Source organism: Temnothorax curvispinosus, unplaced genomic scaffold (assembly GCF_003070985.1).
Source record: "Temnothorax curvispinosus isolate PA1 unplaced genomic scaffold, ASM307098v1 QBEX01015766.1, whole genome shotgun sequence".
Taxonomy (NCBI): domain Eukaryota; kingdom Metazoa; phylum Arthropoda; class Insecta; order Hymenoptera; family Formicidae; genus Temnothorax; species Temnothorax curvispinosus.
Genome location: NW_020225546.1, coordinates 401,786 through 418,158, shown reverse-complemented (window position 1 = coordinate 418,158; position 16,373 = coordinate 401,786). Strand labels below are relative to the sequence as shown.

The following is a 16,373-nucleotide window of genomic DNA, read 5'->3' as shown; positions in this document are numbered from 1 at the left end:
CTTGGTAAATATATAGCGCTTCAATAATGACTATATATCTCTCTTACGGCATTATCGAGACCGCGGGAAGATCCATGACGAATAGGGGAGGACGAAGCGAGCGAGCAATTGGACAGTGCGCCCTCAGGGCGACTTGCTTCTCAGGAACTTACCTGTGGTGCTGATCGCGCGATTCGTTCGACATTAACGATAGTAATAATTGTTTATTAACGTACATACACGTAATATCTAGGAAATAGTCGTAATATCTCTAGGACTCTCGTTTCCTTAGGCCACTACTCGACTATGTACTACCGGCGTGTTCTTTGGTCGTGCCACTTTGCTTCCTGCTCTTCTCGCGAGAATCGATTCGGCGTATCTCGCCAATTTGACTCGACGTAACGAAAGATTTAACTGTTCGATAGTCCAAATACAGGCAGAGAGTAACGCGTTGGATCGTTAAAAGACGACTCGTCAGCCGTTACAAGCTTACGATTAACGAGCAATTAATTCTATGTCGGAATTTTGCAGAAATGTGAGATTTTAAGGATCCAGACGTCTCTCTTTCGCGCAATCTATCGTGCATATCTTACGGAAGAATTATTATATAATTGATTCTCTCAATACCTGTGCGTTTGTGGCCGTTCTAAAATATTGTAGAATAAAAAAATAATAAAAATCGTCCGTTGGCAATAATTGGTTATCGATTAGTTGTGACTAGAATGGGATAAGTAGATGGAAGAAATAAATCGTCGAAGAAACGATCGCTTGGGAGGAGCTATATAGGAGGCTATATATGAGTTTCGTTCTTCAGTAGACCAGCTCTCTGAAGATGCGATAGATTCGACTTTTGTTTGAGGTAACATAATTCGTCGTGTCTCCCTCCACAGTTAACTTAATAATATAATAATAGTTGTTTTTTTTTCACTCTTTTGTTACGAGATCTGGTTGACTAGTGTTGACTAGGCTACTTGTCACCGACTCACACATGCCACTTCCGTTCTGGCAGTAGTAGTAATAATAGTAATTCTCAGTACAATCTACCGTCGATCGTCGCTCAAAGACAGCCGTGCGAGAAGGTACCGCGATCAATCATATGTGATATTTCATCATCCATGTTAACTTTAAAATTGATTAAAAAATACAATGTCGTGCAAACGACGCAAATACGACTTTATATACAGCTGCTGTTCGAAAAAAGTTTAAATTGGGAAAAAAATATATATGTGTATATATATATATATAAATTCACTAGAATAAAATCGTGGATACTCTCTCCTTTTCCTGTATAAAATATAAAAATAAATATATATAAAATATAAATAATAAATATAACGTACCAATAATCTTGAAGGTCAATTTCGAGCCATTATCTTATTGAAGGAAGTGTCCGTAATAAAAGGATTGGTAAAGGGAAGAGGATAAAAGATCCTGATGAGAGATAAAGTTCCTTCGAGATTTTCGATCGACGTCGCTCTTACGTTTAATCGGCATGGCGCGTCGCGTCGCGAGAAAGGCATCATTGTGCGTCTGCCGACGTCAGGACGATCGTGCCGCATGCGTGCGTGCGTGCACAATCGTCGTCGACGTCGTTCTAGCCTCATGGCCGTTGTAAACGAAGCTCGAAGCTGAGTTCCGACTGATGCTTCCTGTGTCAGCTGGTCGGCCGCCGCCCGTCGGCGACACATCCGTTTCCTCAGAGCCAGCCGGCGGACACGTCGTGGCCGGAAATCGGCTCGATGCCGGGAAGACGTTGCAGCTGCGTCGCCGATCCGTTTCGCTTCGCCGTGATCGACGTCGAGCCGCTCGCCACCACGCTCTCCTCGGTCGTCGACGGCGTTAATGGAACGATACCTAAAAAAAAATAACGATGGCCACATCGTAAATGCCTTTCGATTTCAAATGTTGCAAATCAATAAGATATTATACAGACATTTTCACAATTTTTAATAAAAATGTTAAATGCTCACATATATCTTGTCACTCAATTTACATTATATTTTAGTTACGAGCTTGGATAATTACTCCCAGCCAAGTGGCGAACAGATAGTTACGTGCACAATAATGCATGTTATAATTGCTTCATCCTACACGCTCTCGTGAAATAATATCCCGCATAATAATATCGGTTCACCTTGCTGCGCGTTCATGCGCTCGTTGATGGCGGTCTCGACGACATCGAGACTGGGCTGCTGGCTCTGCGTGACTTCGTGTCGCCGTGACGACGTTATTGACGACTGCGGCGTTAATTCGGGACCTCGGGTGGGCACGCTGCTGGCGCGTTGCAGCTGCTTCTTCGAAGAGATTCTGGCTGTTAGAACAGTGGCGACCGAGGACGTTGTGCTTGAGTCTGCGGGATTCGTGTTGGTGCTGCTGGTCATCGCAGGCGTAGATACTCTCGAGGCGGAGAACTTTTTGCGCTTCCTCCTTAGAGCAGCCAGAGCCGGGCCCAGGCCGTGAGTAAACATGTGATGCGCTTCGTGATGATGCGCGTGATGAGAATGAGAGTTATGGGGATGCTGCGTGCTTTGTACATCGTGACCGGTCCCCTCCAAAGAGGACTTCGAGTCCGAGGAACCCTCGGAACGCGAGCCGCCATCTTCAGACGCCGGTGAATATACCGAGTCCTCCGAACGAGATCTACCTGGGAAGAGAAAACGACATTCGTTTATTTATAAAGTGACTTCATTATTATCGTTTCGTTGAAATAAGTAAAAAGATGTATATGGAAGAGAGAGATACAAGTCACAAAATTTCTGACAACATTATGAGTCCAATCACTGGGAAAATAGGAAAAATAAAAAATATATCGGTAACAATAAGTACATATCGTAACTTTAAATAAAATGTATAGCTTCAAATTATATTTCATATTTAGATAAAGAGCGTAACTATTAGTGACTACACTCACGCGTTCATTTAATAAATTACGAAATATTATATTGCACAGATATCGAGAGATTCCGTTGAGGGTTTAACATAATTAGCATTAAAGTAGAAATATTAATGCGAGGAAACTTTCGACTTACCGATCAATCTGGAGACCCGTCCGGCTTTTGCAGCCTCGATCAGAGTGCCCCAACGTTTTTTCCGAGAGCTAATTCTGGTGCCGTGGCTTTGTCGCGACCCGCTGGCCAGTCCAGGCACGCTATTAGTACTTGTATGATGTGGGCTCTTCTTCGAGGTCGTGCCCGACCCGAATATGCCGCTCATGGTCGAGCCAAATAAGTCATGATGGGAGTTCTCATGCTGCGCTTGCTGAAGGGACGCGATGAATTCGGCCACGGGCGGCAGGGTGCCGCTTCCGCCTGGCTGCGGCCCGATGTTGAAACCCTTCATTAACCGCCGCTCTTTCTGGCGGTTTTTCTTGCCACCCGCACCTAAGGACAGCTCTTTAAGGCTACCGTCTAGGGGACAAACAGAAAATCGACGAGCAGCCTCAAGCGATCTACTAAAAAACTCAAAAGAACTTAAATGGCTAAGAAATAAATGAAAACAAGAGATAATCTAGGTTCACGTAATATCCTAATAAATCATAACTTAAATAAATCATATAAATCACATTCGCTAAATTTGATGCATAATGTAGTACGTTACATTAAATATCAATTGCTCGATGCATAACAGATAATTGCAGCAGATACGGGAATAATATGAAAAATATTAATTAAACTTTTTCTTATTTTTTTGTTGCATTAATAACAAAGTAAAACAAAAATAACTTCCATGCTGTGCTTCCCAAAATCTTCTAAAATTCTTTAAAAAACTTTTTCCTTTTCAATGCAACTTGTGAAAAAATAAAAATTAATTTGGTTTGAATATTTATTATTCAGGCTAACGATTATAGCTATTCAGCATAGAATTGAGAAAGAGGGAAAATATGTGCGGGCCACGGGTAAAACATTAATTTATACATTTTCTCGTTACGATTAATTGGAGATTTAAGCCGACGTGATACCTAGAAAATCGTCGGGCAAATTTCTTAATTAGAGTAATTAGCCCCGAAAGTTCGGATGAATAATGGCGCTTTCTTTAGCTTCAATTTACAAGGGGTTACTCTTGCTCGGTAACTAATGCGTTATTGAGGATAAAATAATGATTGGTATTCCGAAGCGGAATCGCGGAGTTAAATTCAAAGTTTCGATGCTCCGCGTGATGCGATTAACAATTTGCGGATTACCCAGCAATTGCGCCGTCGTTCGTATAATTCTCATCGTTAACTCGGAAACACATCCGTTCGTCGCTGCGACGAATGTACTTTTTGTTTTAGTATCGGAACAATGTTTAATTACACAACTTCAAGAGACAAGGGATTAATAATTTTATTCCGTTCGCATATTACGGATATTCGTTTCGCGAAATAAACCCTGCAACAATATTGTTTCAACTAAATGAGAATCCGTCACTCCTTTCAAAGGAAATTGAAAACATTTGCAATCAATATCTGCTGTACATACATTTAACTTTTAACGTTAGCAAACACTGTGCAACTGAATCGATGCTTCTCATGCGGGATATACGCAAGGCAATTTATTTCCTTCTCACTTCTCGTTTTAACTTACCGGTACCGCTGCTCGCTGCAGTGGAGGTATTCATGCCGGAATTCTTCAATATCTCGATAAGCTCGCAACGAAATGCACTGATGTCTTGTTTGATCTCGTTCACGTCGTCTTCCGTCACACCTTCGTTTTCCGCCTTGCGTTGCTCGACGGTGACGTATCGCCTTACCAAATTTCTCATGATACTCTGATACCTAAAGTCCCGCTCAGAAGCCTGCTTGACCTTTCGCTGAGACAAGAATCAGAAATCGAAACCCTTCAGTTTTTAAAGTTTTCGTTACAAAGTACATGTTACGATACGCTTGATATAGTACGCCCCAGATTTGTCGAGCCAATACATCACGGATTCGTGTACTAGATTTTTCCTTAGCAAAAATGTCGAACGTCGCTATGATTTATTTCCAATCTTGAGTATCATGCATCTAAAAATTATTTATTACCTCAAAGTGCAGTATGTATAAAACATCATACCAAGTTGCATAACGATTAAAGATCAAAGTTTTTAAAACAATAAAACACTAAGTAACACGTAAATTTTGCTATACTTGAGAAGCTTTTATCTTTAATCGATTACAGCTTGACAAGAAGATTCCTCGTTTTTTGTTGAGAATTGCTTTTAAACCCTTTAAAGAATCTGCAGATAAAAGTTGGTAAGTTTGAAAAACTTTGTATATACTTGTGCTACGATCTGTAGATTACGATATAGCAAAACGCGGTTGCGACTAATAACTACACAAAACTTTTCCTCCATTTAATAATCCTGACAAGTTTACAAAAAAAATGCACAAACTTCTGTTCTGACATTCCTTGAAATTCCTCTCTAAATATTCTTGCTACATAAGAACCTAATTTTAAAATCCAAAACGAAGACGGACAGCCCCGGAGAAAGCATCCCTCACGATAGAATACATATGTATTTCAATATCCTGCAGCGCTCCCAAATCCCCCGCGATACCGTAGCATTGACATCTTATTCCGCAGCTCGCTGTGCAATACGCAAGCGATAAAAATTCAGGTTCGAAAATTGAAGGAAGATTGACTCTCCGGGGAATATTCTTACAAAGGCAGCGGCGTGCATCGCGGATGCTATTCTGGTCTTGCGAAAAATTCGAGAACTGTCTTTCCTACCCTGATTGTTCGCATGTGTTCCTTCTTGGCTGCCCTGCTGTGCCCACAGAGCTTCCGATATACCCATTGTGCGATGTACCAGGCGCTCTTCGGGGTCGGTATGATGTTAAACGGCGGCGGAACGGTACCACCCTCCTCGAAATAGCTGATCCAGAGTTTGCTTCTCGCGAACTTCCACTCGACGTCAGCGCGTTCCTAATTACGAGCAGCGAATCACCCGGCTAATTAGTTTTGGCTAGTTATAGACGCGAAAAGTACAAGGTACGATTTGCCGTGTATTTTCTGTCTGACGCGTCGTATTTCAAAGATCTCGCGCTCATTTCGTTAATTATCACAAAGAATAAATGTCACCTTCATTGTATTATTAATCCATTATCCATTTAATGTGACATATAACTCGAGTAAAGTTTAGACATTTCTCTTCTCATTTTCTTCGTCTTTCTTTTATGTTTTTAGTTCGATTATACCTCATATATACGATAACCCTTGCAAATAAATTTCGCACTTACCGAGATTAGTTGATAGGAATGATTCATCATGGCGATCAGGAGATTCAGGAGGACGACGATGTTAATAACCGAATAAGTACCGAACATCAGCATGCCCCAGAACCTGGTGAACACCTTGATGCCGTCCAGTTCGAAGCTATCGAGGTCCACCAAGCCGAAGACCGCCCAGAAGAGCGTTTGTATTGTCTCAAACAGACTGCTCGCGAAATTCATATTGTGTATTACCCAAAATAGATCACAACGCGGAATAATCAAAAATAACTCTATATATATATAGTTATAAAATATAAAATATTCAGCAGCTTTATGTCATAACTATATAAAAGATCTGATTTCTAAAATAATGTGTCAATTTTTATTCCTTTTCTCCTTTTATTTCAGAAGATTGTTGAAAATAAAAATTGAATTCTAATTCTATATATTTTTTAATAGAAAGCAAATATTTATGTAAAAAGAAAGTCATTGCGTACTTTGCGAATCGGCGCCAAACGGTGCACGCGTTGGGGTCAGCATTGGTGGAGCTAAAATTAGCCGAATGCGCCATCGCTGAGGGACATTGTTTTTTCTCCATGTCGGCGTAATACCAGAGAAGCTGATTGAGACCTGTGATAAATACATTTTCTTTTACATTAATCTTGATCTTGCGCGATCTTATTGTGGCGATCTTTTATTTCCATTTACCGCACGAGAAGGCGAAGAGCACCAGCACGAAGAGGAAGAAGAATTTCATAATGTCCATAACCATTCTCGACAGGGAAACTTGTAGCGGACCGAGATGAGGATTCACAGAGAATATGTAGACGAGCTTTAGCGAGCTGTAACGCAACAATATTCGCTGCATTTAATCTGGATAATACCGAAGTAGTTATAGTAATTTCCTACGTTAACTTCCCCGGTGCAGCTTCTACGTTCTGTCGCTCGGCCGCATCGGCTCTCCGACGTAATCAAAGATTCATTTGCACTTTAAGCGCGATGCACTGGTCATTCGCATTCAAAGCACGTTCTAAACGCGTTCGCATAAATTTTACCGCTATCGCAACTAAGGACCGTAATTGAGATGTATCGCGGTACATCATAATTCGTTTTATTATCTTGCGGAGGTGGGAGAATGAAAAGATTTAGTTTGACGCTTATAAGGTCTATGGGAAGAGATTAATCGTGTTTCCAGCTTATCGCAATCCTGAGCTTTGTACACGCCGACGGCGGAGATGCACGATCGAACGCTCTGGCAATTTATTACCTGAAGATGTTGGCGGCGGAGAAGAGGCCCTCGGAGATGAGCATCGGGTCCCAAGTGTCCCACTCCTCACGCTGGAGCGCCGGGATCTCTATCCCCGGCGCCTGATTCTCGTTCTCCTTTTGCACCCTGTAGTAAGCCACGACCCTGAGCGCCACCGTGGCTACGTACAAGGAGTTCGTTACGAAGTCGATCACGTTCCACATATCGTTCACGTACTCCTCCAGGCCCACGTCCCACAATTGTTTCACCTCCGACCAGATCAATCCCGACACCCAGGCCAATATAAACCTGCGATTTCGGTCATCTGGTTTGGATCTTGTCTTTCAACGAGAGGAAGAACGCGGCACGTCAGGTCGAACTTGTTCGCGCAATTTATTCAACGAATTCCGTGCCTTGCAAATCGATTGGATATCATCAGAAATTTATTCGGAAAAGTTAGCACCTTTTCAACTTTTTGATACCTTTCGTTCTTTTTCTTTTTTCTTATTCTTTCTCTTTCGCCTCTTTCTTTTGTTATTATAATCGCTCGCGCCTCTTTACTTATTGATTTAGTTCCACGCGAAAGCAAAATCTCGGTGACGTCTTATCAATAACGTGCCAAATTGAACGCGAAATCAGTCTGCGCGTTGAGACGAACATAAATTTGTAATATGACAGGTCTTGATCACCTCATTTCGATCTCGTCATCGTAAAAGGAAAAAAAACCCTTCGAGATTGCACGCGCACCTCTGGGGTTTATCTCGTTTACCACCGACTTACTGTGTGTGTAACGCTTCCACGTTCTATATTACCGTCTTCCACACGAACGGAGAGTGCCATGAGCCGGTAGATATTACATGGATTTTACCCAGCTTTTCCCGCTTTTACTTCCCTTCTTTCTTATTTACGTATTTTTTGTTTCACTTTTACATTTTTCCATCAAAATTGCTTGTATTCCTTGCGTATAGGATCTCCCCCTCGCTGTTACGCCTCAGCGGAAATACGTATAATGTGAAACGCGTGTCTCGAGTTTACGAATAATAACACGCAATGCGAATATGAGCGCAAAATTGAAGGAAGGCCTTACCATTCTACGATCGTTGGCGCGGCACCTCTTTTTGTCGGTTCGTGCTCCGGTTCGTGCTCCACGACATCGTGCCCCATCCAATTACCGATCACGCTTTCTATCCGCTGACTAGCCAGAATTAACATGACTGCGCAAGGAAAATTATGTGCATTCATCATCGTTAAAAATTCAGAACAGTCGTAATTCGAACGTAGGGTCGTAACAGTAATAATAGATCGTGCGACTTGATTCAGCGGAGATAGAATTCATTTCAGCAGAGATTTAATTCGCGATTTAATATCTCAGACATTTAATGTTGGAAGTTAAAGAGCTGCGATAAAGAACGGTTCCTGACAAAAATTGTCTTCAACAAAAAAGAAGCGTCTACATTTTATATCCAACATGATTAAAAACATCTAATACAATTTTCTACGTTAATGATGTAAATAATCAGATGGTGTTGGATAGCGGTGGCCAAGCCAAGGATGTATCACTCGCGGACGGGGGCGAGCAATTAATCTCGGGACAGTAATGTTTCTTAGCCGTCTGAATTCCGCACATTGGTGCACGACTATTATTGGTAGCGGCACCGAAAGATATTTGTAAACTGTTTGACGTTTGCCACGTAGATGTTTGATCTGCCAACGTGCCGGGAAGTTAAATACGCCGTAAGAAACGCTGTTTGAGGTGCGTGTCACTCTTTCCCAAATACTTCCGCAGGATGAATCATATTGCAAATGCGTAAAATTATTGGGTCGTTGCATATGAAATGTCGGACTCGAAAACCTTCAGCTTATGTCGTGTTTCTCTTTTTTTTCTTCCTCTGATAATGAATATTACATATCATCAAAGTGATTCTTTTAAAAGTATACTTTTGTGAAGATTCTACGAAAATTTTACGATATTTCAAGTCATAATAAATTTCAATCTTTAAAAAATTAAGGAATTTACACAATATATCTACTGTATGATTTTAAAATCGTAGTTAACAACAAGCACAAACAATTTAAAACAAATTTCTCACATAGAAAAAGAGTCATGTGAAAAAATAGACAATAATATACGAAATTTATAATATTCAAAACTCAAAACATGTTTCTGATTTTTTAGATTTTTTTTATTTCTAGATTTCTCTCTTCCCATTTTTGATTCAAATAAGGTTATAAAAATAATTGTTTATCCTAAAAAACGCGAAAAATATTTTTTGAATTATACTCATTTTGTTGCCTCAAATACTACTTGAAAATTATTGATATAAAACTATGATATTTTATCTGTAATGAGCTAATAACATATGTTCGTTTGTATGTGAACCAGATGAAAATGAATTCAATCAAATAATTGCTCTTATTTTCCTATAGAAAATTTAGCTGCTTACAAAAACAAGATTCACGTTTTGTTAGTTTCGTGAAAATTTCATCGCGAAATTGCTTGATTATTTGATTAGTAAGATAATGGCGGAGCGAAAGTTTAATTGTCTTATAAACTAATAAAATGTCGTGACAGAGAATGTAAAATAATAGAAGGTATACAAATATACAAAATTTTCAAGAAAATATTTCAGAGACGGTAATTACAATAAGATGTGATGATTACTTGAAGTAATTTTCACGCGTCGATTAGAAATCAGTTGTCCTGATTACTTGAAACGATTGGATTTTATGTATCGATTTCGGAGACGAATACTGTTTCGTGTAGCCGTAATTGGAGACCGGAAAGAGAGATGTTTATAAGAATGGGGGTGGTAAGAATCAAGCTGATTCAGCGGTGCCACCGATATTTCCGGAATGTACCGGATATTTGGGTCACGCTGATCAAGTGTGGCGAACAATCTAGGAAATGGCAGGTTACGGCCGGATGTCGTGCCAAGTGGTTAGATTTAAAGTGTGACATGAAATCGCTCTGACTGAGCGTGAAACGACCGGCCTGTTATCGAAATGTTTCATGTGTTTCGCATGCGTTGGCGTAAAGATTAATTTATCTTGCTCTTCTTTGAATTCTTTGACATACGGTTAGTAGATAGAAAAGCGATTTAAAAGTCGCAACATAATTACTTCGTAAGGGATAAGGGCATACTTACATAGAAAAGTGAAATACGATGCGGAATGACAGATGAATTTGATAAATGGTTTCCTCATAGTTTGGCCGACCATACTGTGAGGTGCGATGATATACGCTACGCTAAAGAACGGGAAAAGGACGCCGATCCTGACGATCTCCAGCGCCTGGAGGAACATGTTCTTCCTTCGAAATCCCGGCAAGCCCTCGTACCAAATCGATGCCAATAGCTGCTGCACGTTAGGATGCGCCACGAACTGGAAATATCCAGGTAACGCGATATTGACCGATAGTTTCCGGTCATACGACTGGGAGAAGGTGGCAGCCTCTCACGCAATCAGAATTTGAACTGCAATTAGTACCTTCCAACTGTCCACTCCTAATTATCATACATTAACGAACGTCTCCTGCGTCTCTATTCCTTAATTTAATTAAAGCTCGGTTCTTACGTCAGTATAATGCTCCAAAAGTTTGCGTTAACGTTGTAATAATTAGCGATAAATTTGCGATATAATTGTCAGACACTTTACATGTGTTTAAAATTATGAAAAATTTTACGATAAATTGAAAAATAAAACAGCGACCATTTAAATTTTTTATAAAATTTAAATAATTGCACTCGCAAATGCGGCTTCCATTATCGAGGGCAGCAAAAAATCTATTTCTCGTAATCGGGTATAATTTAAAAAATTGTAGGGTCTCTCTTTTATGCTAAAACTCCGTACCTTCTTTTGCCTCAGCTTAATGGCTAATTTTAAGCGGTTAAGGTGCATCCGCTCTCCGTGCTCAAAAGCTGGTCCCGTTGGGTCATGATTCAGCAGGACTTCGAGCTCGTAGGAACTTCTAGTGTGGTCCAGCAATGCGGTCGCGAAATCTTGGCACTGTCTCCGGAGCTCCTGAAATCGACGAGAGTTGCTGCCGATCACAACATCGTAATGCAATTTCGAAAACACGCATTCTCTCTAAAGCATCTAATTTCCTAAGACTGCTAAAAATAATTGTCCTAATTTCGTTCGAAAATCTCGGTCGCAATTTCTCGATATTCCTCAAGGAAATTCGGCAGATTCTTCACGTTATCGCTTTACGTGTCGGGAATTGTGAACCGAGAAAAAATTCGCGCGCCTGATAAAGCCAACGGCTGATCGAGCTTCCAGGTTCTCTGCAAGGTCGACAAGTGCTCGAGATCCTATCCTAATCGTTCGCCAATCTTGTCTCGAGTCCAATTGAATTCTCGTCACGTACTCACGCGGATATAACAATTTCTGTGATGTGTCCCGCATTGTTAGCCGACATAAACCGAGAATCGCCGCAGGAAGTTATATCCCGTTTCATAAGAAGGCGAAAGCGATGAGAAAATCGTTCGACTGTAATCTACTTTCGTTATCGATCGCCAGGCAAATGCAACACGTACATCACTCGCTGGTTGAGAATTTATCTTTTAGAATATTTCGCATTTCAAGTACAACAGTTTTTGAATAATTCGAAAAATTGTCCCTCTGATTGAGCGATTCAGATTTTCTTATTCGTCGTTATTTTTTACAGTTTGATATATATGCGTGATACAAAAGAAGCCAAAGAACAGCCAACGAGCGAATAACCGACGTGAGTGTAAGGTTGCACATTTTTTATCTGGAGAAGACTACTGTTACTCCAAATTGTCTGCAACATCAAGTTACGCGTCTTCCATCTCAACGATATCGTAAACTAGATTTATCATATGGAACACGAAGATACGCAATATGATATGTATAACGTACGCTTCTCTCAACATATTCCTATAACACGATAAATATGTCTCTCTTCGACGTACGCTGCTACCACATAAAGTTTAATATATTTAACCGATAATTACGTTTAAAGTGAATAAGAGCTTACAAATATAAAATTAACTTCGCGCGAAAATTAAGAACAAATAAGGATAAAGTAGGAAAGAGTAGAAGAAAAGTGGAGAAGCGTTCCCGGCAATTTATTAAGCTTTATTCACTTTACTCTCAAAGTCGTCTTCATCGAGTTATTCGTCAAGATCGACACTTGAGATGGAACGGTATAACAGCAAAATGAGAGCAAAAAAGGCAGAGTTTTCCGAAGAAAAAGTGGGTGAATGAGGAACAGAGGGTCAAAGAAACGAGGCTGATGACGGCGTTTGAAGGGTACGAGAAGGGCCAAAGGCCAAAGAGGAAACCGGAACGTTAACGAGACTGAAAGGGAGAACAAAGGGCGTGGCGGAGGGAAACTATAAAGCAACTCGATAGCGCCGCTTGGTTGGTGTATTGCTACTGCGAAGTGCGATTTATGCGCGTATAAATCAAAAGTTGTTCAAGCGTGGTGAGCACTTAAACTTTCGCCACTTAAACACCGAGAAAAGACGAGCAAGAGAAAGAGAGAAGCTAACGTAGAGCTCGAGGAACGCGCTCGAAGCGAGCTTGAGAGTCAAAAGGAGAGCGGTTGTACATCTGCACGACCGTTAAATTAAAGGAAAACACGTGTTAACCGCCGTGCTTCGCTAACCGAGATAAATTTGTGTTTTGCGAAAACAGGATACCGCTGTGCAAAGAAAGAAATATCGCTGAGAAGCAACGCGTGTGTCTTAATCTGCAGCTTGGAAAGCGAGCTACTTGAAGAAATTTTCATCATTTAACTGCCACATGTTCGTGATGTACGAAAAGTTGTGATACGTAATTTTAGTGCGGTAGAACAAACGTTCGGCTTCTTTCTCTGCTTTCGAAATAATCAGTGCAAGAGACAAGTATTGTTTTCTATGCATTTCGTGTAACAAAAATTATAAATAATAAATAAAATATACGCTTTTCGAGAACATTAATCGATGATGAATTCGTTGGAATAATAACTATTTAGATTCTTGCACATAAAATATTAATTTTATATAATCTTAGAATAATCTCTGAGAAAGTATTATATGTATATGTACGAGTAATTGAAGAAATTTAATGTCGCATTTTTTAGAATAAGAAATTATTTCGTAATCTTGCTTTGATAAATTGTAAAAGTTTAAAAAGTAAAAGAAATTATAAATCATATATTTCCAGATTCATATTTTAAACGTTAAATTTTCTACACTAATATTCATCTTTTCCCATTTTCCTAAATGTAAGATTTATACTGCAAATTGTTCCTGTAACATTACATCTGACTTTAAGATCATATAATAATGTTACAAATTTCCCAATTTTTTTCTACATTTTCGCAAATTTACCAATAAAAAATCGCAAACATTTTACTGCAGCATGCTTTTATAAATCAAACACGTCATTCAATGTATTTATTTTATAACACATTGCATATTGGTAAAATTGAAATATCTGGCACCTGACATTTCATATGCAAAAATCCAACGGACAAAACTATATTGTTCACGAATAATAATATTCACGAATAATAGGGAACACCAATTTCTTGCCTGATACTCGCACTTGAATTCGTGCTCCAAGAACGAGAGTCGTCGAAGTTCCCAGGAGAGTTCGAAAGCAGTAAGGATGGGATCCTTAGACGACAGTGCTATCAAGGACGGCGACGCCAGCGCCCGATAGGCGTTTAGTCGGCTCCTCGAATGCCTCAGGGAATCTTCCATCCTCGATGTCACGCACTCGTCGCATCTAGAATAAATAACAAATAGCAACAACAAGCCAGAATGAAAACAGCTTGCTAACTGCCCGGCGTCACCGTTTCTCGAATTTCCCAGGGCGGCCGTGTGTCTCACGATGTTACATCATCTTTTCGCCAACTTGAGATCTCTTTTATCAACATTTCGACCATTACGCGCGCGAGCGATGGGGAAATCTAAGTTTCGAATCGAGAAAAACTTGACGGCTATTTCTTTTTATGTCCCGAGTTTATGAACAAAACAAATAGTTTTAAACGTACAAAACGAGACGGCTTTAAATAATATTTTTCGCGTAAATTTTGAAAGAGCGCTATTTTTCGAACAAAAGCTACGCGTTATGGGTATTGAATGTAAGTACTCTGCATTCGGTACGGCTTTTGTTCGAAAAATGGTACCTCTTCACTCGAAAAATATTGTTGTTCAAAACTGTTTTGACCAAACAAACGATATCGTTTTCATGTAGTATATTATGTAATATAAAGTTCTTCTCGTGCTTGTTAGTTACATATATCAATCCGAAAAATTTTCTGCAATTTCAATGCGGAACACGAGACAAAAAGTTACGAATCTTAATGTAATGTGATTATCAGAAATTAAATTTTCCCTTAGAGAGTGGTGATGAAGGTAACGCGGCGCTCATGCGCGCTTAGCCTAATTTAATTAGCTTTTGTCGCGTCTGCACAAAGGGATAAGACAATAAACCGATCGAGGGAATTAATTAGCTCCAAAAAGAGCGCGTCCAGTTAGAGATCAACGACCGGACACTTCTAAAGCACTTGTACAGAGATTAATTAATCGTATCGTTAAAAAAAATTAACTTTGCTGAAAGAGTTATCTGAATTTTTAAATATTTGCATAAAGTATATTTTTTATACCTATATTTTTATAATTCATCATCAAATTTTTATCTTCAGCTTAATAAATAAATAAGATATCTCAGGAAGGTTACGTTATTAAAACAAGAAACCTAGATTTTTTTATCGTAACATATAAATCACACGAAGATGCACAAAAACTCTAAATGTTTAGAATGTTTGATAAGTAACCCGCGTAAAATATGCAAGCTAATGTGAATTACAATTTATAATACAAGCAAAAAAAAAACAATTTAACGTGAATTATTTTCCTCATTTCCTCTAAGCTCCCTCCAATTTCATAATCATAAAAGTGTTTAATTAATTTTTCGAGGTCTTACCCACAGCGAACGTCGTGTGGCATCGGCAAAGTGGATCCACGATCCAGGAGAATCTTTATAATTTCGTAGTTGTCCTTGTGGGCCGACAGGATCAACGGTGTAATGTCGGGCGTGAACGTGGCTGTATCAGGCGGTAGGGCCTCCCAGCTCTAGAGAATTAAACCGCAAGTCATTACTCTCATAAAATCCTGTCGCCTGAGAGTCTCTCCCCTACGCGCTTACAAGCAATTTTTTCTCGTTTAACCCTTTTCATATAAAATTATTATTATTCACAAATCGCTTTTTGCAGTTATCGTTTTTTCCACTCTTCGTCGAGTACAATTGACATTTGATATCAATTGTAACGAGTCTTTTTAACGAGCTTTCGATGGGAAAGAAATAATGTCAAATGCCAATGATAACTCGACAATGAAGTAGAGTAATAAGCCGACTAAATAAAGAATATATTTTTTTTCACGTGAGCAATCGACAAATAATCTCTCTCGGTGCAGACTCGCGCTGCCATTGTACCAGCATGATCGACTTAATCAATCATCGTCACGGGTGGTAGACCCTTTCTCTTCATCACGGGGAACCAATTCTCCCCATATAATGAATTCGTACGGCTCTTTCAGACTTCGAATATCATTCCGTTGAAGTTCTGCGTAAGCCGATTTCTTGCTAAAGCCGATTAAAACTTTGTTCGAAATTTCGTATTCTTCTACTTTTTCGTATTGCAACCTCGTTCTCACCCTACCCGGATACCCCGATCTCCCTTGTTGTCATCGCGAACAACTTTCTACTTTGACGGAATCGGAGACTTTATGGAGAGGGAGAAACCACTTGATGACGAAGTAAAATACAGAAAAATCGCTTGTAAAGCGACCAACACGAGTAATCGATTTATGGACTTTAATCAACTTTTATCTATATATTTTACTTTCGCGAGTAACGTTTGTGCTAGATTATACCATTACAAGCAGCACGATGCGACGTAAAGCTCGATCATAACACTAGAATATGAAATTTTGTATGAAACGTTATTCCACATATATTCTA

General features: G+C 39.7%; 1 protein-coding gene across 3 annotated transcripts in view; it reads right to left on the bottom strand.

Moving 5' to 3' along the window:
• Positions 1-895: 895 nt before the first annotated feature.
• Positions 896-16,373, bottom strand: part of LOC112466036 (transient receptor potential-gamma protein) — a 74,080-nt gene continuing 58,602 nt past the window's right edge. The window contains exons 7-20 of one of the 3 annotated variants that reach the window (XM_025033907.1): positions 15,336-15,484; positions 13,937-14,132; positions 11,244-11,414; positions 10,541-10,775; positions 8,482-8,608; positions 7,416-7,703; positions 6,857-6,990; positions 6,646-6,778; positions 6,176-6,371; positions 5,667-5,861; positions 4,542-4,767; positions 3,009-3,386; positions 2,114-2,623; positions 896-1,833 (exon numbers count right to left, since the gene is read on the bottom strand). In XM_025033907.1, the coding sequence (XP_024889675.1) occupies positions 1,676-1,833; positions 2,114-2,623; positions 3,009-3,386; positions 4,542-4,767; positions 5,667-5,861; positions 6,176-6,371; positions 6,646-6,778; positions 6,857-6,990; positions 7,416-7,703; positions 8,482-8,608; positions 10,541-10,775; positions 11,244-11,414; positions 13,937-14,132; positions 15,336-15,484 (3,096 nt within the window). In that variant the 3' untranslated portion in view covers positions 896-1,675. The remainder of the gene's footprint in view (positions 1,834-2,113; positions 2,624-3,008; positions 3,387-4,541; positions 4,768-5,666; positions 5,862-6,175; positions 6,372-6,645; positions 6,779-6,856; positions 6,991-7,415; positions 7,704-8,481; positions 8,609-10,540; positions 10,776-11,243; positions 11,415-13,936; positions 14,133-15,335; positions 15,485-16,373) is intronic. The other 2 variants (XM_025033909.1, XM_025033908.1) reach the window with 2 other exon arrangements.